Source organism: Pipra filicauda, unplaced genomic scaffold (genome assembly GCF_003945595.2).
Source record: "Pipra filicauda isolate LSUMZ 115617 unplaced genomic scaffold, ASM394559v2 scaffold65_size3143899_pilon, whole genome shotgun sequence".
In the NCBI taxonomy this organism is placed as follows: domain Eukaryota; kingdom Metazoa; phylum Chordata; class Aves; order Passeriformes; family Pipridae; genus Pipra; species Pipra filicauda.
This window is the reverse complement of record NW_024104820.1, coordinates 25,838-51,759: the sequence shown is the minus strand read 5'-3', so window position 1 is coordinate 51,759 and position 25,922 is coordinate 25,838. Positions and strand designations below refer to the sequence as shown.

General features: G+C 39.2%; 1 protein-coding gene across 3 annotated transcripts in view; it reads right to left on the bottom strand.

Annotated features, from left to right (window-relative positions):
* Positions 1 to 21,943, bottom strand: part of DNAJC1 (DnaJ heat shock protein family (Hsp40) member C1) — a 113,993-nt gene extending 92,050 nt beyond the window's left edge. For 2 of the 3 annotated variants that reach the window (XR_005566191.1, XM_039388509.1), the window contains exon 1: positions 21,630 to 21,943. Coding sequence is in view for 2 of the 3 variants with exons in the window: in XM_039388509.1 (XP_039244443.1) it covers positions 21,630 to 21,794 (165 nt within the window). In the remaining variant the exon portion in view is untranslated. The remainder of the gene's footprint in view (positions 1 to 21,629) is intronic. The other variant, XM_027744718.2, reaches the window with a different exon arrangement.
* Between the last annotated feature and the right edge of the window lie 3,979 nt (positions 21,944 to 25,922).

Genomic DNA, 25,922 nt, shown 5'->3' with positions numbered 1-25,922 from the left:
AACCATTTTTAAACTAAATTACTTGGAATCTTGTTGAAATATAATTTGTGAGGCACATTTTCAGAAGTTATAAATAATCCAGAACTGTTTTGTTTATGTGAATGGCATTGTTAGCATTTATCAATACAAAAAAATACTTGCAATACTTTAGTATCACTTCTATCTCATTTTATCATCACATTTAATGTAAAACATTTGACTAAGAACTGAAAAGCTTTATATACCCTGGAAGACAAATTCCATCAAGCTGAATAAACATGACTAATCCAAGTCTTTCTTCAAAAAAAAAAAAAAAAAAAGGAACAAGAATCTAAGTATTTGTAGTCATATTTTGAAACAATATTTCATGTATTTTATATTTGATGTAGTTTTCCCGCACTGTGTAAAAGAAAATATAGAACCACACCACTCCCACATGGGGCAATCAAACTTTGCATGTAATTAAACCAACATTGTTTTAAACACTAAAATTCCAACTCTGCAAGTGTTCAGGAATCCTAGGACTCAAGAATGTATTTACATGGGAGTCAAATACAACTAACCACTGCCTAAATACTGGTGGAATTATGCCCTCAGACTGACAGGCATGCTAAACTTTTATTTGATAATATTATAGATCTCCAATTGGACTCAAAATATCCCTGAGCTGAGAAATTACAGACAAAGATTTTGCTTTCTTTACCAAATGAGTCTCCAGGCATCTTTAATTGAGTCTGAAATTTAGGTGAAAACCGATAAAGAACACACAAACAAAAAACTTACTGCTCACTACATTAATAAATTGCATCACAATGAAATTTGAATTCTGAAAGGCTCTCACAGCAAAGCAAAACAAAAACATGAAAAGTTAATTTTATGAGTAATTTTAAGTTCCTCATATTTATTCTGCTCCCACTAAACACTACAACTAATCATTACACAGTTTTCTGTGATCAGTTTTATCAGGTTTTTTTCCTATTATCATAATCATAATAAAGTAAAATAAAATTGTTTAGAAAATCTCCCCACAGAAGGGAAACTTCTGATTATTCTCTACAGTAATTCAGTAGTTTTAATTAGTGAATCTCCTCTATCACTATTAAGAACCAAAATGAACTCCCCAACAGTCTTCAGTTCTGGTAGGGCATTTTTATTTAAAAATGACAAAGTAAAGTACTGCATACAGACAGGGAATTAATTCTTTGTTCAAAATACACATTAGTAGTGAATACAGGAATATGCAAGGAAATTAACTCCATACATTGGTTCCTAATTTGTGCAATTTTATGCCTGTTCTAAGAACTGACTTGTTCCTTCTACCAAACAGGAAGTAACCGTTTGAGATTTGCTCAGCAGTCAAGGATAAATAAAAATGCCATCAACTTTTTTTTTTTAATGCCATCAAAGAACCTCAAAGTTTTAATGATAAAGTAAATATAAACATATAACTAAGAGACAGTTTCAGGGCAAAAATTATCCCGTGTGTTAGCACAGTAAAAGAAAAAAGCCAAAGGATTTTTAAAAGATCAACATGAATTTACTGACTTTCACAGAGATGAAACCTATAAACTGAAACCTTTACCAATCTGCATCTCTTTACCAGATAAGGAGAAATAAAAGTAACACATTGCTTCTAGGGAATTGCTACTACTGCACTGATTAATATAGAAACTATTTTGTACGAACTAGTTACCCTTCAGGAAGCAGGAGTTGCATTATACTCACAGCCTGTTTTTCCCCCTTTTATAAAATGTGATTTCTTGCACACGAGATTTAACAATTGTATGCCGCCATAAAACATACACCCCTGAATGAATAAATTGCCCATCAGCTGGATAAGTTTATCTCTAGGGTGAAAAAAACCAACCAAACAAACCAGATGTTTTTAAAGTTACATTTGCTAAAATTCTTGACAATTATCTAGAAGAATAAAATTTATTTTGCACAAATACGTGTATTCTTCCCATATCTGACTTTTGGCAATTATGCTGTTCATCCCAGGAAGCAAAATACAGAGGATTAACACTACCTTCCTAAGTCAAATTGATTTCAAGTTCCAAATGCTGTGATAATTTTCTTTGTACCTTTCAAATTTCAAATTCCCCTAAACTGAACGGAAGCAGCTGGAAAAGCTTGCACTAGCTTTATCTTAAAATTGTATTGTACCACAGTAGCTAAGATTTTCCACTGACAATAAATGCAGCCAACTCGTGTAATGAAGTAAAATTTCATTGTTTTCTAACAAATCTTACTGAAAACAGCACTAAGAAACTCATCCATAGATGAACTATCATTCAGAGATGAAATGCTACAATCTCACAAGGGCATTTCCAGCAAATGAGTCTCCACTGGCTAAAACGATCATTCTAAACACTGCACTATTTTCAACTCCATTTTCTAACCTTTTCTTTCTACCAACAGACAGAATTTGTGTTCCGTACTTATTTGGCAAGATAAACTTGAATTTTGCCCAAGAAGTACGCTCTGGCTGCTGTTACATTAAGCCAGCACAGCAATCCATCAATTAGGCTAAGAGAGGCCAGCTAAGACTAGAAATAAGGTGCTTCAGTGCTTTTTAAAAATAAGAGTGTTTTTTTAAAAATAAGAATAGCATCTGAAACTAAAGTAAATATTTGATAACTCTGGCAAATTTTCACTTATTTTCAACTGTGAGTTTATATAGTACTGCCTATTATAGAACTAGAATAATGCTGACACTGATTAACATATTCAATAATTATGCAAACTTATAATTTGCCTTTTGACATTTTCTTTAATTAGTAACAGGCTGTACATTCAAAAAACTTAACAAACCAAGTTCTCTATTTAGTATCCAATCGAAAATATAACTGCAAAATATTACCTATCTGTATTTTAACAAACAAGTTCAATCAAGTTGCTCGCCATCATCTGCATGGATGTTTTTGATACTCATTCAAAATCACTTACATGTCAAAGACACTGCATGAAATTGAAACCTTTACTAATGCCAAGGTTTGACCCAGGATCCAAAATAAACCTGCATGTACAGAGCCTTGTACCTACACAAAGCACCAATTACTTCAAATAAGGTTTTGTCTATGCACTAGAGTCCACCCATGTGGAGCCAATTACTATAGCAGGGCCATTATATGGTTCATTTCCCCATACCAGCTTGGCAAGAGGTGTACATGGGTGTAGGAAGTGCAAAAGAACTTTCACTAATAAAGTGCCTCAAACACATATCCGTGCACTCTAATATTTAACATTACAACAAACACTTCTTCACTGCGACTAGACCATGCAAAACAGTAAATATTGCAGGGAGGTTTCCAATTTGAACAGTATTTTTCAAGGTTTTTTGCAGTCACCAGTAAAATCCAGCTATCTATTTTTTAAAAAGCTTGAATAATTATGCAGATCCTTAACCTACATAGCACATTTCTAACAATACCTGAGAATTCCTAAGAATGTTGAGAGGTTGCAGGATTTGAACAGAAGGTGTGAGAAAAATGTCAGAATTGCATGCTCTTCAAGTAGTATGTTTATATTAGCAGAAGCACTGATATTACTTATTGATTATGTCTGGTATCATTCCAGGTCTAAATGGGAAAGTTGTTGTTTGAAATAATTATTATAAATAGGAGCAAACCACTTGAGTATAAAAATCTCTCCCCCATTGGAAGTACTGAAGCTCCATCTAGAGGCTTTTCTTCCTCTACTGTCATTTGTGGTATATGTAATATCACCTAGAAATGCGAACAATATTAAATGTCAGAGGCTTCCTTTGTACCTCCTCTTTTGTTATTCATAATGGGTTCTTGCCCTGAACCTTTGCCTGGCAACACTAGCTCCTTCACTGCCATCAAGTGGTAAGAAACCAAAACTGAACTTAAAAATGTAAAATCTCAATAATCAGATTAAATGATCAGTACAGTAGGGACACAACTAAAATTACTGAATACTCAAAGTCTTTATGGTTCTTTCCACCGAAGTTCTGGTATATCTACTCCAGAGCACTACAATGCTTCACACGATAAATTCAGCAATCGTTTTAAGTCTCTTTTTGTAAGGTTCATTTTTACTTCAAATTGCACAGAATAAAACTCTACATCCATAATCCCCAACATTATATTTTTTTAAAAAAGGCATCACAATTAAAGAATTTTTAAGCAATAGCATACGTAATGCTTAACACTTTAAAAATATTTAATCTGGCAATTAGGAGGAATTCCATAACATAATTAGAAGGAACAGCACAAACATCTCCTTAGACTTAGTGTTGCCTATTGGCAGCATCTCAAAAGAAAGGGCGAAACAGCAGCCCATCTCTTTGCAGTGTGTAATGCAGCAAGTATGCAGCTATGTCAGTCTCTCCCTTTGTGCTCCACAGCTGTAATCAACTGTGGACATTTGTTATGTCGGGAGAAGTCTTAATGCTCTACAATCACAAGTGACCTACTGGGAAACGAGCTCACAACGCACCAAAAAACTGGGAGGGTTTGTCTAGATCAAATAAATAGGAAAAAGAACTAACAAAGTAATAGCAGAATGAAGCCAGGCTGCGAGACCTGGATTACTTCCATTTCCACCCCTTGGTGACTTATGGTCCTACTATTCCCATGGTTGCCCATAACTCCCACATACAGTGTTTTGACTTACAGAAATCCCACAAGGTCTCCGCCATGACCAGGAATACCACTAAAATAAACCTCCTAGAGCACACAGTGAAACTGCACTAACTGCTTCTATCTGCTCTTCCATGCACACAGACTTATTTCACTATGCTTTCTTTTCAGCAGTTATTCCAATGCAGTATTTTGTGCATGGCAGAAGATAAAGTACAAAGACTTCTTGGTGTTGTCCTGTTATTCAGAACAGTGACCAGCACAGGCAATGGAACTTAAGAATTCAACTTCTGTTACGAAAATTTAAAAACAGAAAAAGGAGTAGTTATCAGATTAAAATTAACAGGAAAAAACCAGTTTCTATAGCAGAGATGCTTATCATTACTTCATCGGTAAAGAACTATTGAACAATTTCTATCAGATCCTGTGTCCACCAGTCCACAGATTGAATCTGTTCTGTGTAAGTACTGGGTGGCCACTTACCTACTTCTGAGCAGAGCCAGCTCTCTGCTGAAAAGCAGGGTCACACAAAGCAGTCTGCTAAAACTTTGCCATTGGAAAAGCAACCTCCAGACAGCCAAACTTTCCAGCTGGAAGAGGTGAGTTTGAAAGATCTGACTTCTGCATTGCTTGTCCCTGGAACCCAGCCTGCTCATCCAAAGACACTTCGTTTATAGACCGGCAATTTTCAAACACAGTTGTGAAAAATCCTTCTTCAAAATAATAATTGATACAACACCTACATATTGAAACTGAGACCATATCAAGTATTTATTTGAGAATGACTTAAGAAAGCCACAAATAATAAAAATATATACTATGAAACTTCAGACAATTATTTCTTCTGCAATTTTGGGAAAGGAAGGACTGGACTGATACTGACAGGCAGAAGCAAAAATGGATTTTCAGAAATGACATGAGTAAGAAGAGACCAAAAACTAAACAGAAATTGGTGAACTAGCAAAGACAAAAACAAACAAACAAAAAAGCAGCACCACCAACTAAAGTATGTGAGGATTAAAAAAAAATTGGCAGGATTAAAAAAAAGGAATATACAGGGAGACTGTAACATGCAGCCTAAAGCCACATGCAGCTTTAATACCAAGGCAACATTAGGTGCCTGTTGCTTGGCAATTCATCTCCAGGTCCAACTGAAAAGCCAGAACCAATTTTAGACAGTCATTTTATAGTTACGGAAAGCACAGGGATTAGACAAAGAGGGTGTTCCTGAAGTAATTGAAATGTAAGTTAACCAGGGTGCATGCAACCACTTCAGCTCCTGAGCTGAAAGAAGGGACTGAATTTATGATGAGCAGTGAAAGCCACAGTAAAATTTGATGGCAGCAGGAATACATTTAAAAACAAACAAACCAACCACACAATAAAGAGAAAGGATGACCTCTAAGATTAAGATTGACAAACAGAAGACATTAGACATTTAAAAAAAAAGACCACCTTAGTTTTTCCTTCCAAACATAACAGCATGTAGTTCTGATTGCAGATCTCTCAGAAGAATGTATCGAATATACTGATAAGAAAAAGTAACCAGAGAAAGGGTGCTTTAAAAGTTACAGATAAACCCATATCATATCCCTGATTGACAATTCCAGTTAATAAGAGGACAAAAAAAAAAAATGAAGAGGAATCAGAAGACAAAATACAGTATATACTCAAGCAGAACAGAGAAGACTGGCAGACCATTCATTCTTTCAGCCTCTGAAAATCAGAGCAGAAAAACAAAACAAAAAAAACCTCACTAGCACAAAAGCCAAGGAAAGTGTCATCAGTGAAAAGAGAATAATTATTAGCTCCAGAACTGCATTGCAGAAGGTTCCTAAGATGTACTTACAAAGCCGCAACACTGCTCAAGCACAGCAGTTCTCAGCTGCGACCACCAGGGACCTTGGCCACTGCCCTCATTAAAGAAACACACTCGGTGCTGTCTGGGTGAAAAACAAAGCTTCAAGCAAAGAGCAAGAAACCATTTACGTAACTGCCTCATTCTCCATCATTATTCTAGGACTGACAGTTTGAAGAAAGGGATTTCGTTTGGGGGGGGAGAAATCACCATGATGCCCAGTAAGCCAATGGCAGTGGAAATGGTAAACCTGTTGCCAAATATTAATCTAGAAAATTAAGCCATGGCAGGCAGGTCTAAACAGATCTGCTAGGAAGTTTAGAGAAAAATTAAGAGACTGTAAAAAAAAAAAATCAGTATTGATCACTCATTTTGAGTATTCATTTGCATCATTTCTGAGTAAAGAAAATAATGAAGCACAGCTAAAACAAAATATGCAGGAAGTCTACAGGAAGCATCAGCTTCCTTTTTGGGGCCACAGGTGTTTATTCCAGTATTAGGTGGAAGGAAACCTGCTTTGCTCTCCTTTGTCAAGATGGGACTACCACTGGGACTCCAGAAGGAAGGCTGTGGCATAGAAACTGAGGATCAACTCATCCAAAACACTGTCAGGACCAGGCTTTGTGAGAAAATAGGGTAGGCAGTTCAATCTACACAGAAATCAAAGCACAGCATAATAAGCAAGATGCAACTTAAAATGTCATCAAAAGATCAGCAATGAATCTTTTGAAGACTGGCTCCTTTCCTTGGGCTACATTAGAAACTGTTGTGCGTTTTCCAGATTACTGCTGGTTGAAACTAAACACAATTTTAGAACATTCATATCAGGGCACATGCAATAATTCTTGCTAAAATCCCCAATTCAATATTTACCTTAAAAATTTAATACAGAAGACCTCAACCCTGCTAGGCAATCAGCAAAAGTGCCCACAAGAGAGTTGCCTGGAGTGATCTGCTATTCCAAGCACATGCTGGCTCACCAGATTCTTCTGCTCTCCTTCCTCTTGCTAGCGTGACTCAACAAAGTGCTATCCCACACGGTGTATCACTTGACTAAGAGATAGATTTTACACTAGTATAACTGAACTAGAGTATTTTTCACCTCTTGTGATGACGTTTTTCCTTAATCAAGTCATTACAAGCCACCCCCTTGAGAAAACAAGTCCTGTTTTCAAGGTGCCTACTGCCAGTGTATGAATCTGTTACTATTGACCCACAATAGATCCCAGAGCACAAGCACTCGGCTGAGAGTCAGAACAGCATTTTCTACACTGAACAATTATCTCAAATACTCTTAAGTATAGCCTAGCAAAGAAATAAGTAACTTGTGATTAATTTAGTTACACTAAAAAAAAAAAAATCATCAAGAAACAAAATAACAAAAAACCCCCACAAAAGCAAAACCACAATAAAACAAACAAACACACAAAAAAACCCAAAAACAAAACCAAAAAATCACCAACCAACAAAACAACAACACCCCCCCAACAGTAAATGGGGGGAGGGAAGGGATCTGTTAATTCACACATTTCACAACACACCGGATTTTTTTCATATTTTGATTGTTCAGATACTCTAAGAACAATATCCTTCAGGGAGTCTTTACTTTTTTCTTTTGACCATCACTTCAGGATTTATACCATCTCATTTTAAGTGGCATAGTGGTTTCACCATATAACAGGACAAAAGACCAGATTTTTACCATGGGAGTATAATTGCTATTTTGCAGCTTTGCCAACTTATACCAGATACCACCGTTTTAGGCATTCTTACCTTCACTCCTAAATCCATTAATAGATATTTTTTGGAGGGGGGACTGATATTTTTTTGTGTGTGTGAGTTTTCTTCTATCCACCCACTCCTTGCCAGTGGAGAGTTCAAAAGGCACCTCTATTTGATCAAATTACCCTTTAAGAACAATCAAAGTAATCATCTCACCAACTTGTCCTGTGAATCTGACACTTAGGTGAAGAATGGCAATGACTATGATATATGTACTCCTTTCAGGCTTGCAGCCAAACAGTCTGAGACTCCACAAGCAACCCTTGTGTAAGCCGGGGGGGCAGCTGTTGGGCTTTATGATAACAGCAAGTTCTACAGTTGCAGCTGGAATGGGAAATAGTTTGTATATTTGTCTTGGCTGAATTGCAAAATATTGAATACCTGATCAAGATACAATTCTATCTTGACTGAGAAATCAATTTTTGAAAGCAACCTAGCCCAGTACTGTCTTTCCTGGCCATAGTATCAATCCGATCACGTCTAACCAGCTGTCATGTAAGGCTCTCATATCTCATGACAGCAGACAGGATAACCAATACCCTGATAATAATGGGATACCGTTAATTCAGTGACAGTGTCTTCGAGTTAATCTCCAAGAGAGCAGAGAAGCTACGGGAACGCATCTTACATATTCCAGAAGTGAAGAAACTCACATTTTACAGCCTTCTGCTTCCTTTAGGTCAGAAATTTAAGAAGATACCATGCCCCTATTAACAGTTGGCTAAATACCAGTCAGGTTTTCTCTTGAAAAAAATATTTTTTGTGTTAAAAATCTGAACTTTGAGGAAGTCAAACACATGGAAGACAAATGAAATTATGCCTTAGAAAGAAAGTACAGATATCCATATTCAATATTAAACAGTGTTTATATTCACAAATACATTTAGAAGAGAAGCCAACATTCTGCAATGAAAAATGGCAATCTATGCAAGGGCTCTTTTAAACAGAAGGTGTCCCAATTTACTTTTTACACTTCAGATACTACAAAATTAATGCAAGCAAATGTTTTGTACCGAAAACTTTTAAACATCATGATGTAAAATAGGAAGTGTAGTATCAAGATTTAAGTTCTTTATTGTTGGAGTATGATTTTTACTTCAAGTACATTTCTCTCCAACTCTATTCCATTTTGTTGGACAATGTAGTATGACCTAAACATTTTGGATTTAAACACAGTCTACTCAAACATACATCTTTGGAGACTGACAGTATTAAACACTATGGTTTTACCCAAAAATCAAGATGAAGGTAAGGCATATGTGACAAAAATCAGCTGGAAACTACATGATGTTCAATTGCAATATACTGCAATTTGCCATGACAGATTGGAGCTTTTAAGGGATGATCCCAGGTCCAATTGTTAAAGGAGCCCAAAATAGGAAATATTTATCACTAATACCTCTCCTATGAAACTGTCCATCTGAACTCTGCACCCAACACACTGTACCTATAAAGTTAGACTTCCCAGAAAACGCAGTCTGATTTAGTCTTTCAATACCCCACACTTTTTCTAGCTACTGTTTCTTTGAGTTCTGAAACTTATCAGTGCATCACTTCAGACATGAAGATGTTAGCAAAGAGCACAGCCTACCCTAAATCCACATCTGGATAGTCAAGGCACATGCACAGCATGGAAGCAACGTAGGATTAGATACAGGGTTCAATTACTTTAGACAGCACCTAGAAGTATGAGTTTATCATGTCTCTGAACAATAAACAGATCAACTTTATTTAGAAGAAAAAGAAAATTACAGTTCTTTATTGTAAAAACTACAGTACTAAATAAAGTACTGTACAAAATAAAGAACTGTACTAAAACCTTGAAATTCAATACATTTCATTCAATGCAACTTTTAGCTTTAATATATCCAATTAAAGTTCCTGTATTTTGAACAAGTTCTCTGCTGAAAAATTTATCTCAGCAAGTTTCTACCTTTTTAAAATTTCTAGAAGTGAAGGTATTTCATAAAACCCTGTCATGTTTCTCCTCACAACGTCAGCATTCCATAGAAAACACAAAAACTGAAGTTTTCACTGTGGTTTATATAATTGGAATAATGCAATACCAAAATTTTGCTTAAATCAGTAGGAATGAGCAAAGGCATACTTTGTATGTGGTACCATCAAAATTAGAATAACTGGAGTAAAATAATCTCGTTGTTTCCAAAACAAGACACCTGAGTACATCACAGTAAGAACCCTGCTGCAGAATTAATAAATCCAGAGAATTACTATGATACAAAAGAACAACTCTGCTTGAGTCTTAACTCAAGTAGTAATACAAATCAAAGCCCTCCATCTTACCTTCTGAAAACTACTGTCCAAAACAGTGTTAAGGCCAGTCACAAAAGCAAAGTGACCAGAAGCAGATGATTTATTCCTGAACTCCCTCCAGATATCTCAGTTTAAGGCATGAGTTCCTATGAAAATGTGCTTAATCATTCATGCGTAGCAGTTAACCAAACAGGAAAACTGCGTAACAGCAGCTATTCTTCCCTCTCATGGTCAGTAACTACAAGAGCAATGTGGCAGATTTTTGTGCCAGTTCCATTAGAACTCATTGAACACACAGCTAAAAAAACATGTTGACTACTTCTTTCCAACATGTAGGACTTTTGTATTTGTCCAAGCAAACTAAAGTGGCAATTTATTTGATTTTCAAAACCCTTTTATTTCTTTAAATGTAACCAAAACGAGTATGCTACAGACTGGTTGATGATGAAACTATGAAAAGCTTCATTCAGGAACAAAGCTATAGCCACACAATTTAATCATTTATTTAATGAATCTTCCCTGTTGGAGATGTTCAAGACATTCCCACACCAACACGTTCTTTGCATTAGATAGGCCAAGAGAAGCTAATTCAGCTTGAAATAAATATACAGACATACCAAAGAGACAAATTAGATGTTAAGAAGTCACCAGGATCATGGCTTTCACCTGAGACTGCAGAATGAAATTTAAATACAAAGCTGCAGACTTGCAGGTGAGGAAAGTAACCCAGTACTGCAAAAAATTGCCACCAGGGACCTGGCAGCCTGCCACACACACATTAGGGAAAAAAACCTAACCCAAACAGAAATGATCCTGGGAATTAGAGACCAGAAAGTCTGTCATCCACCCTTACTAAAGGCAGCAGGTGCTATAAAAATAAAGTCATTGCAGACAGAGATAAATGAGGTCTATTGGAAAAAATGTTGCATAACTTCTGAAAAGAGAAAACCTGCCTCATCAACCCAGGCACTGGAGTGCATCAGCAAGGATAGACAGAGGAGGTCCAGCAGACACAGTACAGTCCAATTTTGAAAAAGCTTTTGACAAGGGTCCACGCCAAAGGCTATCACAGAGACTAACTTGCCACAAGATGGGATGAAAGAGTCTTATAAATGGGAACTCTGTACTGTGTAACTGAGAATGAATGAAAGACAGCTATACCTAATATTTAAATACATAACTTACGTACAGAAGAGGTCCATTGTTTCACAAGTGTAAGCTGCAAGAAAAAACTGATTGGCTGATCCTCTCAATCTGTATTTTAACCATTGATGAAATACTATTATCAGAGACAATCCAACATTCAAATTCATTATTTTGTTTTGAACGTTGCTGCATTAGCTTGTAGTGTTGAAAAGCTACTGAAGCAGAAATAGAAAAATATTCAGTAGAACAGAAACTACAAGACACACAGGTTACCAATTGACAGAAGAAATACCTTTTATTCAATAGACAGGTAGACTCAGGCTGGAAAAGAAGTTTATTTCAAATTTTTAAGCAACTGAAAGGAATGCTTGAATTGAATAAGATTATTAGTAATTCTTAATAGGAAATGGGAAGAGACTCCTATATAGGACGAAATTTTACAGACTTTCTTCTATTGTAACATTGTAGCAGCCACTGTTAAGACACAACATCGAGGTCAGCAATTAATAATATGACTGTAAGTTGTCAAAAAGTTAACTGACATACAGCTCTTCTACTCTCCCACAACAGTATTTATATCCCATAGAAGAACACTACAGGAATCACTATGAAATGGCGATTAATAGTATAAAAGCTAGCCTAAATCAGTTTGAAATTTAATAAAACATTGATCAATCAGACTAAAAAAATAATTTGCAATATTTTCAGGGATAAGTAAAAACAATTATTGCCCCTTAAGGGAGAAGCTATTCATCCCAAATAATGCTGTTTCACAGCTTTCTTGTGTCCTCACCAGCACTGAATGCTTCCTTTAAAAAACGAAAGTACTTTAGTGTTGAAGTCAGCAGATTTCAGAATTACAGCCCACGTGGCAAGACTCCTCTAGTTCTTCCTTCTCTCTTCAGTTAGAAAAAGATTGCAGAGTGACTTTCAACAGCTCCTATGCATCTTCTGGTTTTCTCCATAAGTTTTCCATATTAACACAAAGAAGGAAGAATTTCAGATCTATCAGAGACTGCTTATGAATTTTCTTCCCTTCTCATCTGACATCAAGCACAGTTGGCAAGGCCTGCAAAGCAGGTCGTTTAAGAAATCTGCACTTGAGCAATCCCTCATCTGAGAGCCCAGTAACACACAATCCTGCTTTTAACTGTGTTATCATTTGCACAGCTGTAACACACACCATGTGTACGACACACTGCCACATACATAAAACTGTTTACAAATCACTTTTATACAGAGCTAGTAACATCCAAACAAAGTCCACAGACAAACAACACACAAAAGAAACCCAGAAACCCCAAATCTGCTCATAATTTAGGGAAAACCTAAAATTTTAGGCTGCAGGGAAAAAATAAAAAATGAGAGAAGCAAACTTCTAATCTGCACAGCATCTAGCTAAGCAAAAGCCCAAACACTAGCAAGCAAATCAAAAGCAAAACTGCAGGTTTTCATACGTTGTGCGAATTTTGTTAGCCCACTAGGATGCTGTGGAAAGCCAAAACATTTTAGATATTAAAATGAATAAAAGGAGGAAATTAATGTATATCAGACCCATTCTTAGAGATGAAAAAACCTTTGTTATCACCTCTACTCTCATTCTTACTGGCTCAGCTGCTCAACAGCACCACAGGCTCTTTGTTACCATCTCCGCTGAGAACATCAGAAGAACCAACCCAACTAAGGAACATTTTATAAGCTGAATTTTAATTTTATTTCTCAATTTTTATCACATACTTAAAGTTAAAATAGCACCATAGACAGCTGCAAACATCTCCTTTAAAGCTACAGTTCTCTCTAGATCTGATCAGAAAGTCACATTAATCTTAATTGCAAAATTACTCTAGATGGAGCATAAAAGGTTTATCATTCAACAGAATGAACTTAAGGCTGCCTCTAAGGTTTTTCCTTAGACAACTTTACAGACAAACATCTGACCGCAATCCGCAGCAATCAAGTAGCAAAAGGCCACCGGGAAGTTGTTTACAAAACTCCACATTAGATCAATTATGTCACTGTTTCAGATACCAACACAGGCACACGCAGGAGAACTTCAACAAAGGAACAAGCATCAGACACACAGGCTTGTGTAAGCACTAGAGGCCACCAGCAGAGGTTACCTACCCTTCCTCACCAAGAAACAGGTCACTCTCAGGTCTAGCACAGAACTTCTGGGGGGAAAAAATAGCCCACTTTTTATTTCTGCAATTTGAAAATCAAGCTATTATGGATACATCCTTAAAGCATTAGTGAAGAAAGAAGTATAAAGAGAAAGAGCTAAAACATTATTGCTGCTGCAGACAGAAGAACAAAAAACCACACAATTCAAGACCAGTTGTTTTATCCTTTTCACTGCACTTTGCATACTATTCGTTCCCTTGGGTTCCCAAATATAGTAGTTTCCTATCGCTGTATGTCCTTCTACACAGCAAGAAAGAGTATAACCTGAAATAAATCAGGAAAGTGTTATACGAATGAATTGTCAGGGAAAGTTAAGAGTGAATGTCTTTAAAACTACTTAAATTGGTAGATTCTGAAACACTTTTGTGTCTTTAAGAAAGGAAACAACAGTGACAGCAAGAAAAAACCAAAACACACAAACCCCCACATTCTGCACCATCCTCAGTTACAGATTGAGCAGTTATCATTCCTGCTTCTCTATGGTACGCAACTGAATTAAATTGTGAGCAATTAAACTACTCCGCAGTTTGGAACAACTTTGTTCGATAGGATCCAAGTGAATAATTGCAATGATGGCTTCACACAATTTTAATAATTTGCATTTTTTAGGAAAAGCAGAGTTTCCAGAACTGTTGGAAATCTCCGTTCCATGTATAACTCACAAGTAACAGACTCAAATGGGAGGTTTTAAACCCTGAAGGGATGCAGAATTGTGTCACAATAGCACACTGAGAAAAAACACACAATTACTTTTAGGGAATGAACTGAGATTACAGCTAAAGACACTAGAAACAAACCTGGATTTTCTAATGTTATTTTTGTTTGAACTGGTACAATGGACTGTCCTAGTTAGAACAGCTGAGTATAACCCAAAACTGTGTATTCTATAGCCTTCCACGCCATTTCCCAGAAACTGTTATCCATAGACTGTTTACACCCTCTGCCCAGAGCAGCCTGACTCCTCAGGCTATAAACTGGGTGTTAAGAGGCCTGTGAGATAGGAGGGTGCCCTCTGTCCTCACCCGTTGTGGAACTCCCCGCCCTGAGGGAAGTACTGGGCATTCCTGCCTCAACTGGAGGATATATAATCTTGGAGTCTTGGAACTTTTTTAACCACTCGTGGGATCCAGAGGAAGACTGCAGACCACCGCTCTCAACCAGACTGCAACCACCACTCTCGACCAGACTGCACCAGCACTCGCACCAACAGGTTTTCCCCCCTCTCCTTTTACTTTGGACTCAGGGGGCCCAACAAACACCACTCTGTTCATGCCCCACGGTGCTGGGTTATACATTTGGGTTTTGTGGGTTAAAACCAATTGTTCATCTGTATAATCGTACTTATTGTATTATTTTATTAAATTGTTATTCTGACTTATAATCTCTCTTTTGAGTTGGGTTCATTTCCCCTGCCGGTTTACCTTGAAACCAGCACATGGACTATTACTGCCTCGATGCTGACAGTACATTTGTGGGCTTAAAAGAAATGCAGTTTTAGGAATTACAAAAATCCCTCACTGTCCAAATAAAGGTCTGCTACTACTTTCACCTAGTTGTATATTAAGTAAGTTAATTATTTTTGAAAGTTTGGAGTAAGAAAATTGAAACATATTTCATCTTTCCAATTGAGAACTCTGATCTTGCAATTGACAGTGCATTAAAATCCAATGCCTTCCAAATTAAATCTCCTTAACATATATTTTGAACAAGATGCAGAAAGCAATCTTGAAACAGGCTGAGACCACTAGACATGATGTTCAATCACCACCAAAACAACTTTGCTCCCTCAAAAATTAGTAACTGAGACACAAAGCTGCTTCATGGCTCCATGTCATTTCACAGCACAAGACTTTTGAAGGTCACAGTGAATATCCTATTTGTCATGCAAGACAAAATAATCTTACAACACAAAGCAAGAATAGCCTACAGCTTGTAGGTTTGACACAATCATCTGAAGAAGTGATGTTATAACTACATGTGTGTGAAACTCTGTCTTGCCAGATCAAATACTTCCAAAGCTTGGAAGACTAAAGCACTATCACCAAAACATTTGCAGATGATGCACACTCCATGATTTTAGTAACACTGCACCCACATACATTAACCTTAAAAAGCAGCAGGGAGGAGAACAGTCTGAAGTGTTAGAAGAGCAACCAAAATGTGTCTATGGAGTGTGATCCAGCTTGTCACCAGAAAGAACAAACTGCTGAGTTTCTGGGCTATCCCTTCTTATTTTCCCTTCCTTGCCGTACTTACATGCACCTCGCTTGCCAGGGAAGACAGAACTGTATGGGTACAGGAAGGTTGTTCTTGATATAGCTCTCCCTTATATGCTTCTTCTCACTTGAGGGGACTACTTTGTGTACTCAAAGCCCCCCAGAAGAAAAACAGTTTTATCTAGAGTTTTTTTCTGGACAGTAACCCATTCAAAGCCAGAACTACAGAAGTGCCAGATGATACAACACTAAGAACTCCAGAGATTGCCATTCTTTATGAAAAATAGGTAACCAAATCTATGTCCAAGAACTTAACTTACATAACATATGAATTGACAACTTTGGAACTGCAGTGATATATGTCATGCCATCAATCAATGCACTTGCATAAAACAGACTATGGAAATCCTATTACCAAGAATTTTCTTCAGCCTCTAGTAATGCTTCATAATACCATAAAAGCCACACCATTTGTTGTGATGTTCATTCGTGGTAAGGTTCTTACAGGGCAATGGCAAGAGGTAAAATTCTATGTCACCCATTTAGAATAAACTATAGTCTTCTTAGCACATTTATCTCGTTTTTTTCAGTGCAGACCAGGAGTGCATGTACAAAGCAAACTTGATCATTGTACCTACTGTCTGCATATCATGAAACAGTCCTAGAGTGGATGAACAGGATCCCTTTGGGATAGAATAGACCTGTAAGATGTGATACCAGGAGCACAAACACCACGCTTCAACACAAACAGGCACTGAGTCCATGCATCCAGCCTGGAATTAGTTCAACAACAACAACAAAAAAATCTCTGAAATGCAAACAGTATAGACACCAATTCCTCAGCACCAAACATTGCATTCTACAGACACAACCCTACTAAGTCAGATCCTACTACTTGACACAGTAGCTCCTCTGTTCCAGCGTTCCTGAAAGAAGTCTATTAGCCCAATACATCCACCTCATCTAGAGAGGTTGTGGCTTCCCACAGCCAAAGAAATCCAACTTCTTGGTTTTCTTGCCTTGCACTTTCTTGGAGTTGCTAACATAGCAACACTCAGAGGCTGTCAGACCAAAATCAGGTTTTGTACACACAGTTATGACTTTGTGCTGCAGCATCATCTAACAAATGCATCGTCTTGCAATGACAGGGATATAACACTTAGTTAACAGTAAAGCCACACAAACAGATTAGAGCCTGCTTCAAAATAAATATCATGCCACAAGGAAGGCATAAGCCAATACTGAGGAAAATATCTCTTTCAACATTTTTCTGGGGTTATATGTTTATTTAGTGTTGGCTAGCAAGTCCCACTCATGTTAATTCTCCCTCAGGAATCTGAGGTGTCAGGGTCTCTTTTGCTGCCTCAGAGGTACTCAGGGAAACTTTCTCTGTTTGCCTCCATACACTGCACAGGCCTAGCAGAACTTTTAATATCCATTCCCTTATCTGATTACCAGTGGAACCCAAAGCCTTATTCAGACATTCCTTGGTCCTAATTGACACATGACACACTGCTCCATGCAGGTCAATTCCGGCCACACGGCTCATGCATTTTAACACATCTTCACAAACAACATTTCCTAATAATTTCTTGATTGGACCCCCTGTATCCAAGAACTGTACCACAAAGTTTCAAAAGACATTCAGAGGCCAGTAGTGCCTTCCTTGCTGCAAGCACAAAAGACTGGTCATTCCCCTGAAGCCATATTAACAAGTTATAATCAAAAGCATATTTTGGGAAGGAGATCCATAGATTCAACTGATGCCAAGTTGATTCATCCAGAGAGTATCATATTTATGAAGGTATCAGCAACTGAAAGCTGTAAAAGACGATAAAATTAACTTGACCACTTTCTTTGTCTACTATACAAGATGGTAGCTCCTCAGATCTTCCTACAATTTTTCTAAGAAGTTGACATCAGATTTGTATGTTCACATTCTCAGGTAACAGGGTCATCATATTACTGAGTCTGCATAGCCTCTGGTTTAATTGTGCTGCTTTAACTGAGTTTTTAGATGAACACTATTTGGTCCTGATCCCCTTGTCAATTTGAAATTGGCTATATTGAAGTGATTACTGAAATGATTATTACATCTGACCTGTCAAGAGTTTATGGTTCTATTTTCTTCAGTAACCACCTGAAGAAAAGCATAGGGAAATGTAACCTTTTTCTCAAGCCAAAGGTTATCTTATCTGCCCATTCTGCTAGGTTAAACTTCTTGAGAACAGGGAAGGTAGAGCAATTCCCACATCATTCAGAACAGCAATAGTAACAACATAACAATGCAACACTTTTTCTTATGCTATGTTACTATTAGGCCAGATAAAAAACCCAAATGGATAGATTGTGTCCTTGTACAAAAATCAGATATTTCTTAATCTAGGTGCTCAGACCTAACACTTGGGCATTGGACAAGATCGGCCCTTTCAACCTCGACCGTTCTGTGAGCATTTGTAGATTCCTCAGCCAACTCCTCCTTGAAGTCACCACTACAGTCAGTTATTTAACAGCCAAGACAGTCACAATCTTACTCTTCCTTTGTCATTCCACATGCACAATCACAGCAAAAATCGCTTCCATTACATCATCATGTATCTCTGCCATTGATCTCAGAAAATACTGCAGCAGCTCCAGCCTAACACCCTAGCAGAGCTGGATGAATTACTTGACAATGCCAGGAGGCTTTCATAAGGCCCTTGAAATGACAAAACACAAACCCCATACTGTTGCAGCCATAGAGCAGAAATGAAACCAAAAATCATAATTTCTCTCCAATCTGAGTGAAAAATCCATCAGACAGAGGCTTCATCAAAGCAAGCTTGAGAGCTACAGGACTTCCCACAATGCCTTCTGCACTTTGTGAGTTGAGGTCAATATCAGCTTCTGACATTGCGTATGAGTTCAACAAGCAGTCAGTGCCACAACTCTCACATCAAAACCTAAGCTGCTTCAATGCCTTAAGGAAGCACTGAGTCATTCCCTGTATTTTTTTCAAAACACAAGATGACACATTTAGAAAAAATCTGGCAGCCCTGTGTTTGCTAACAAACACAGTTGAGCATCCGTGTTTCAGACGTAGAAGTTACATCCTGCATAAAGAAGCAGCACTCCCTTCCCCCAGAAGTACATGAAGGAAGAAGGAATTATGAGGACATGATACAAGGGAATGAAATAGGAACAGGTGGGGGATGGGACAAGCAAGCTTTAATGAATGGAGGATAATTAAACAGTTCAAAGGCGTGGCCACAAAGGCTATTGTCACACACACTGTCTCTCTTGTACTAAAATGCCAAGAAAACCACCTAAGCACAGGGAATAAAATCACTGGCACCAGAACTACAAAAAGTGCATTCTAGTCAAAAGCATTCCAGCCGAAACAATAATGACATAAACCATAATATTAACAAATAGCAGAAAATCTGAAGAAACATGCAAACAGCACATTGAAACATTATGGTAAAAGGCCCATAACCATATGGTTAACACACGTAAGGCAGGATAGAGCACACCTGAGATTTGGGCACTTCCCTCAACCCCATCACAAGACCAGTTACCCTTCTCATGGAAACTCAAACAGCTGCAGCTGCCTAGAGAGCCACTGCAAATCAAAATCCCGCTCCAGGATCTTGTTGGAAGTTTCAGGTATATCTGGAGAAGCAAGCAGCAGGAACAAGGATACAGAGTGAAAGAACCTCTACGCTTACATAGCATCTTCCAATGCTTACAAATTCCTCAACACTGTGTCCTGCATTACAGGACTCACAGGTCTATTCCACTGCATGTGCAAAGCATCCCACGTTACGTACACTTCCAGGCTATAATGACATTATGAGTGACTACTGTATACTTTTAACAAACAAAGCTTTATTTCATTTGTGTTGGACTTCCACCACCTTTTTTCTTGCTTGCACTTTACAAGTCATATAAGTTCTCCTTTATGATTAGAAGTGTGAACTAGCAGAATATTTGCTTGCTAAAATTAATATATTTTGCTAAACACACAACACAAGGTACAGATTTGGCCCTAGAAAACAGGATTGTGGAAGATGTTAAGAAAGAGTTGCATACCAGATCTGAACATCACTAACTGGAACACACAAAGTTTTGGGTCCCTCCATTATCTAACACTAAAATTGTCTTTGAGAAATTAACATCTAGATTTTTACACTCGTGAAAGTGAAACTTGGGTAGCAGTGTTTGCTGTGCTCCATATATATATGATGGTATATACAGTATTCCATAGTATTTAACACTGGTGCTTAAGAAGGAGTAAAGGAAAAAAAGAGATGAAACCGAGTCAGGATCCCTCAACTATCATTAACAACCACAGCCAGTAGTTTCCAAAACCAGACCCTTAGATATTGCAGACACCTTCCCTCTCTCTATAGAGACAGCCCTAATGAAAAGCACCTGAAAATACAGCCATTATTCTCAAAAACTACAAGAACTACATTAGAATAAACTTCAAGGTTGTCAGGGAAGGAATTCGAATAGAAAGATCACTCACCAGAATGCAGCACTGAAGAGAATGTACTAGGCGTACAGAATGTACTAGGAGACAATGAAAAGATGTCTTTTGGGGACTCTGGGTGAAGTAACAGATTACAGAAAATGGTATATTTCATTATTGAGGAGAGGAACACTGACTGGAATAAAAAGTAAAAAAAATTAAGATGCAGGAGGAGATATTAAGCAAGGTCACACAATGAGACCTTCTAGAGAGAAGGCATCATGCAGGAGCCAGGACAAGTGATACAAGTAAAACATGCCAAGTGTCAGCAAAACTAGCAAGTGCATCTAAAATATACACAAGAACCACGGGATAAAAGTGTTTCTAACAGGAGTTCCTGTCTTGACTACACTGACATGAAAATTCGCCGAAGGTGTGTAATAAATAGTTTAGGATAATCTTAGGTGTTAGTTATCAAAGAGTGGTGAAAGCCATGCACAATAATCAAGATACATGGCAAGTAAATAAATGTAACAATCTACAAGCCACTACCATAGCAAAGGATCACATTCTACCACATGGCACCCGTGAGAGAAAACATGAGCCACACCACCTGGCAATGCACAATCTGAAGAAGGTAAGAAACCAGCAGCTATACAGAATGAGGGAAAAGTGAAAAACAGCCATACTGACAATATGTATGGGAAGTGGAAGAAGCCCAGAAGCTACTTCTGTCTGTCTGTAGATGTATTTGGAGAAAAAGAGATACATTCAGAAGAGCAACAGGCAGTAGAAAACACAAAGGTACAGCTGGAGAGGGAGCACTGATTTATGGTGGGGCCAGAAGGATAAGAAACAGAGCAGTACCTGAAAGAGAGCAGAGCCCCCGCGGTGGGAGGGAAGAGACTGGGAAGCGACAGAAGCGCTGCCCCGAGCCTCGGGAGCCGGGGCTGGGGGCCCCGGGCAGGGTGCGGGTGGCAGCGCCAGGCGGGCAGGCGAGGGGCCGGCGGCGCACCCGGGGCTCAGGGGGAGCCGGGCAGCCGTGCCGGGGATCGCGGCGGCGGTGACCGGCGGGAGCCGCGGAACGGGCCAGGGCAGGGGGCGGCGGGGGGCGGGCTCTGTCCCTCGCTCACCTGCTGAACCCCCAGAAAGTCGTAGAAGTTCCGCGGCACCTCTTCCACCAGGTCGAAGAGCTCCAGGTCGCCGCTGTCCCAGGCGCGGGCGCGGGGCGCCAGCAGCGCCAGCAGCGCGAGGAGCGGCAGCAGCCGCGGGCGCGGTGCGGGCCGCGTGCGGGCCATGATGCCGCCGGCGGTTTCGGCACCGCAGCGGTGCCGGAGTGGGGACTCGCCCAGGACGCTGCGCGCAGGCCGCGCTCGCCGCGGCAGCCGCTCCGCACTGAGGGGACGCGCCAGGCCCGGCCCGGCCCCGGCAGCGGCGGCTCCGCGGGGGGGGGGAGGGGGCTCCCCTCGCAGCCAATCGCCGCCTCCGCTGGCCGTGACGTCACGCAGCCCGGCAACCGCCGGCGCTCGCGCAGTGGAGGGGCCGCGGGGGGAGGGGGAAGGGCGCCCCGGGCACGAGCCCTGTGCGCGCGGACGCCCCGCCCTCCCCCCCCGCGCGCCGCGCCGCTTGCCGGCCCTTCCCCCCCCCGCGCCCTTCCAGCCGGGAGAGCCGGGGGGGAATGTCGGGAGAGCCGGGGGGGAATGTCGGGAGAGCCGGCAGGCATCGGGAGAGCCGAGCTAGGCCCGGCCCGGTGCTCACTGCGGGCGGAGAGCGCCCGGCACCGAGCGGCGCCCGTGGAAGCCCGGTGCCCGTGGAGCTGCGGGGACCCCGCGCTCCAAATCGTGTCTCTGTTTTTTGTCCTTTATTAACTCCCGAGGTGTGGATTTGATTATTGTAACCTGTTCTACCCTAAAATCGCTCCAGCGTATTGTCGGTATCAACCCGATTTTTCAGCTGGTTTTCCCTGGACCTTTCGTTCTTTCCTCGCTTAAATGAATATGAAATGTTTCACGTTGAGCGTTAGATGAGAAATTAGATGGGAACTTAATGGATGAACAATACAAATTATCAGCATTAAGTCACTTTTCTCTGGCACGGTAAGGCTCCTTGGCACACCCCATCTGTTTTGTCTCTCTCTTAGCTAGGCCTGGTTAGTAACTCACTATGGGAATCTTCTAAGAAAAGATGGATTCGCTCATCCCAAAAATATCCATGAACTAAGTCGAGTTCAGAAAGTAGTTTTTGCAATTAAAAAAAAAATCTCAAATGCCAATCTTGTCTGTGCCTGAATTCACCTAAGAGGAGCTGGGCACCATTTGCAGAATCACTGTACAGTAGAGCACTGCCTTGGATACTCCATGGGAATAGCAAGATGTGGCTTTGAAATACACTGATTAATTCAGAGTAAGGACTAGAACCAACATAACCATTATCAATTTTCCAACTCATAAAGTATAGAGTAGTCTTAGATATTCTCTTCTATTGAAACTGTTCCCTTTTGTATAAACTATTTAAATATTAATTAGATTGATATTTAAACTCATGTTTCCATATCCCATATGCATGCCCACTGGGCTTTTAGGATCACAATTCTGCCTCCGGCTCTGCTTTCTGAAAAGACACCTAAACCCATTTGCCAGGAAATATAATTTAGCCAACAGTGTCTTATGTAGACCCCTTTTAATTCACCCTTCTTAAAAAGGAGCACCTAACTGTTAATTCTGATCATCTTAAAAAATGTTCCTCCCACTTGAACATAAGGGCGAAAAAATAATCCTTTTCTAGAGAATGACAGAGTACAGAGAAAGTCATGGTCTAGTTAATTTATCATCTGCTTTGTTTGGCTGTAGTAAGTGAACCTGCTATAGATCAGTTTCTTCCCACATCCTTATTTTCTTAACATGTTCTGTTTTGCACACCAGTATCCAGAGCATAAATTTGTTGACTGGTATATTTACATTCTCCTTGCATTCAAGCCTCAGGCTTTATTGCAGAAAAATACCAGCTTTGGATTCAAACAGTTACCTACTCATTAGGTTGTAGAACAAAGTTTAAAGATGCAAAGTACCCTCAGAAACCCTCAGGGGCATATGAAGAGTTCAATAAAGTAGTGGTATTTTTAAACCAGGTGAAAGAATTTTTAAAATGTGAGATTAACCCTAACTTCATTCCTCTTAATAAATGTTTCCAAATTCTCCTTTCCTTCTGACTAATTCTGTATTTTCCATATCTACTTCCCCTTGCTTCATTATCTTATAAGCCTCCTTAGTTAAGCTAATCTAATGCAATGATCAACCTTCAAGAGAAACATTTGTTATTTTTCACCTTGATCTTATTTTTCACCATTTGGAATTTGTTATGAAAAATGACCCCTTTCAAAATCCACCTCTGGCTGCTCTTGCTGAAACTGTTAAAATAGCCTTCAAAAAACCTGATAAAAGCAGGGCACCTATTCCATTCCCCTGAGACTAGGAACAACTGTCCACCAATTGCAGGTGGCTTGTGGCATCAATCCTTCTGAGAACACAGCAGATGATAGCCATTTTGAAAGAAATTCCTCTGAATTCTTCAGATAAATTACGGTTTCTTTCAGTCAAGAGGAATGAGAAGTTAGAAAGAATAATAGGAGAAAAAAATGCAGTAATAATAACAGGATTATGATTATTTAAAACACATATTTAAGATATTTCTTACATTTAAGTAAGCATAGTTAAATTATCCCAACTGGTTTTAAAAAGGGGAGAAATTTAAATACTTATTTTTATTTCGCTCCTTAAATCATTAGTACAGAAGGCCTAATACTGCATAGAACAATTCTAAAAAGGATTTTTAAAAATTTCTAGACTATGAGATTAGTTTAAATGTTTCCATTAAATTTGTTCTGTACTCCAAGCATAAATACTGAAATTTTGTGAAGAAAATGCTAAAAATGCTATTAAAAAGCTGTAAGCACCACCATAATAATGACATATTATTATCTTTTCATTCTTCTGTTTTCTTCTTCATGATGGTGAGTCATTAGAGTCCTTCCCCCTTCTCCAACACTTCAATTAATCCAAGTTACACTAGGCTTCCCCAACATAAAATAGTTAAATTATAAGTCAGTTCTCTCTCCTGGCTTCAGAGAAAGACTTAAAATATAAAACAAACGTAATCAAATTCAGCAGTGCTTGGCTTTGCTATGAGCCTGCAACAATACAGGTGAGAAATTCCCAGTGACAAGTGCAATGGCTGGTGAATTGGGTGACCAGTGAGGACAACTTAAATCTCAGTACTTGGCACAAAGGTAGAGGGGGAGGTAGAGGATTACACATGGCTTTTTCATCACTGTCTAAAACTACTCCTGTTGGGAGGTATTAGTATTTTTTTTTCCTGTGGCTCAGACATGACATTTAAATGGCTAGAGGATCAGAGAAATGTTTTAAATCCTGTATGTAGTCCCTGCAGCTGGGACAGCTCCTTTAATTTAAGAATATGAAGAACTATGAAGGCAGGGATGGCATTTTCCTTCTGTGCTCCAAGTTCGTCTGCACACGCAGGCAGGTGTCACTGAAATCAGGTCCACTTGGCCACGCAGCTCTACTTTACAAACCGTAAGGGAAAGAAGCATATACAGAAATAATTTGTTTAAATAAATCTCTGTTCTGACGCTAATTGACAGTAGCACCCAAGGCCCGAGGCATGAACCAGTTATTATTAGCGTTTTTAACAGCACTGAAAGACCAACATGCTTCATAAGCCCAGCAGGATTCACACGATCATATTCTGAATAGCTAAACAGCCTGCGATTTCGGTGTCTCAAATGAATAGCAGACGTCTAGGGGAAAGAGCTTATTAAGGGACTACCCCCTTTCTTCCGAAAGATAAAGCCTTATCTCGAGCAATTCAAGAGCCTGACTGCTCTGCAGTCTATTCCAGTTTTCTATTCCGGCAGTGTAGTTTAGGTGCTCGGCATGGGTTTGTACAGTAACAGTAGTTCTCTCTCCTAACAAAGCTGGCTTAAGAGTTTCCTGCGCCCTCCCCCCAGCCCAGGCGTTCGTTCCCACCTCTGAGCCACTGTTCTCTGCCTCCTCAGCTGTGCTAATTCGACTCTTTGTGGGCCACATTATAAATCAAATGACTGAAATGATCCAGGTTGGGGTTTTTTTGTTTGTTTTGGCTTTTTCTTTCCTTTTTTTTTTTTTTTTTTTTTTTTTTTTTTTTTTTTTTAAGGCTACTTGCACACGCACAGAAAAACTCAGATGTGTTTCACTGAGCCAAGTTACATCACAACCCACAAACAGCTGCACTCGCACAGACCAGGGGACAGCGAACCCCGATGAGGGAGCAAGAACAAGAGGGCAGAGCAGGCAGGAAACTGGCCGATTTAAACTGGCTTTCCCACTGGAAAAAAAAAAACCCTTTGTATAACTACACCCGGAGAGCTG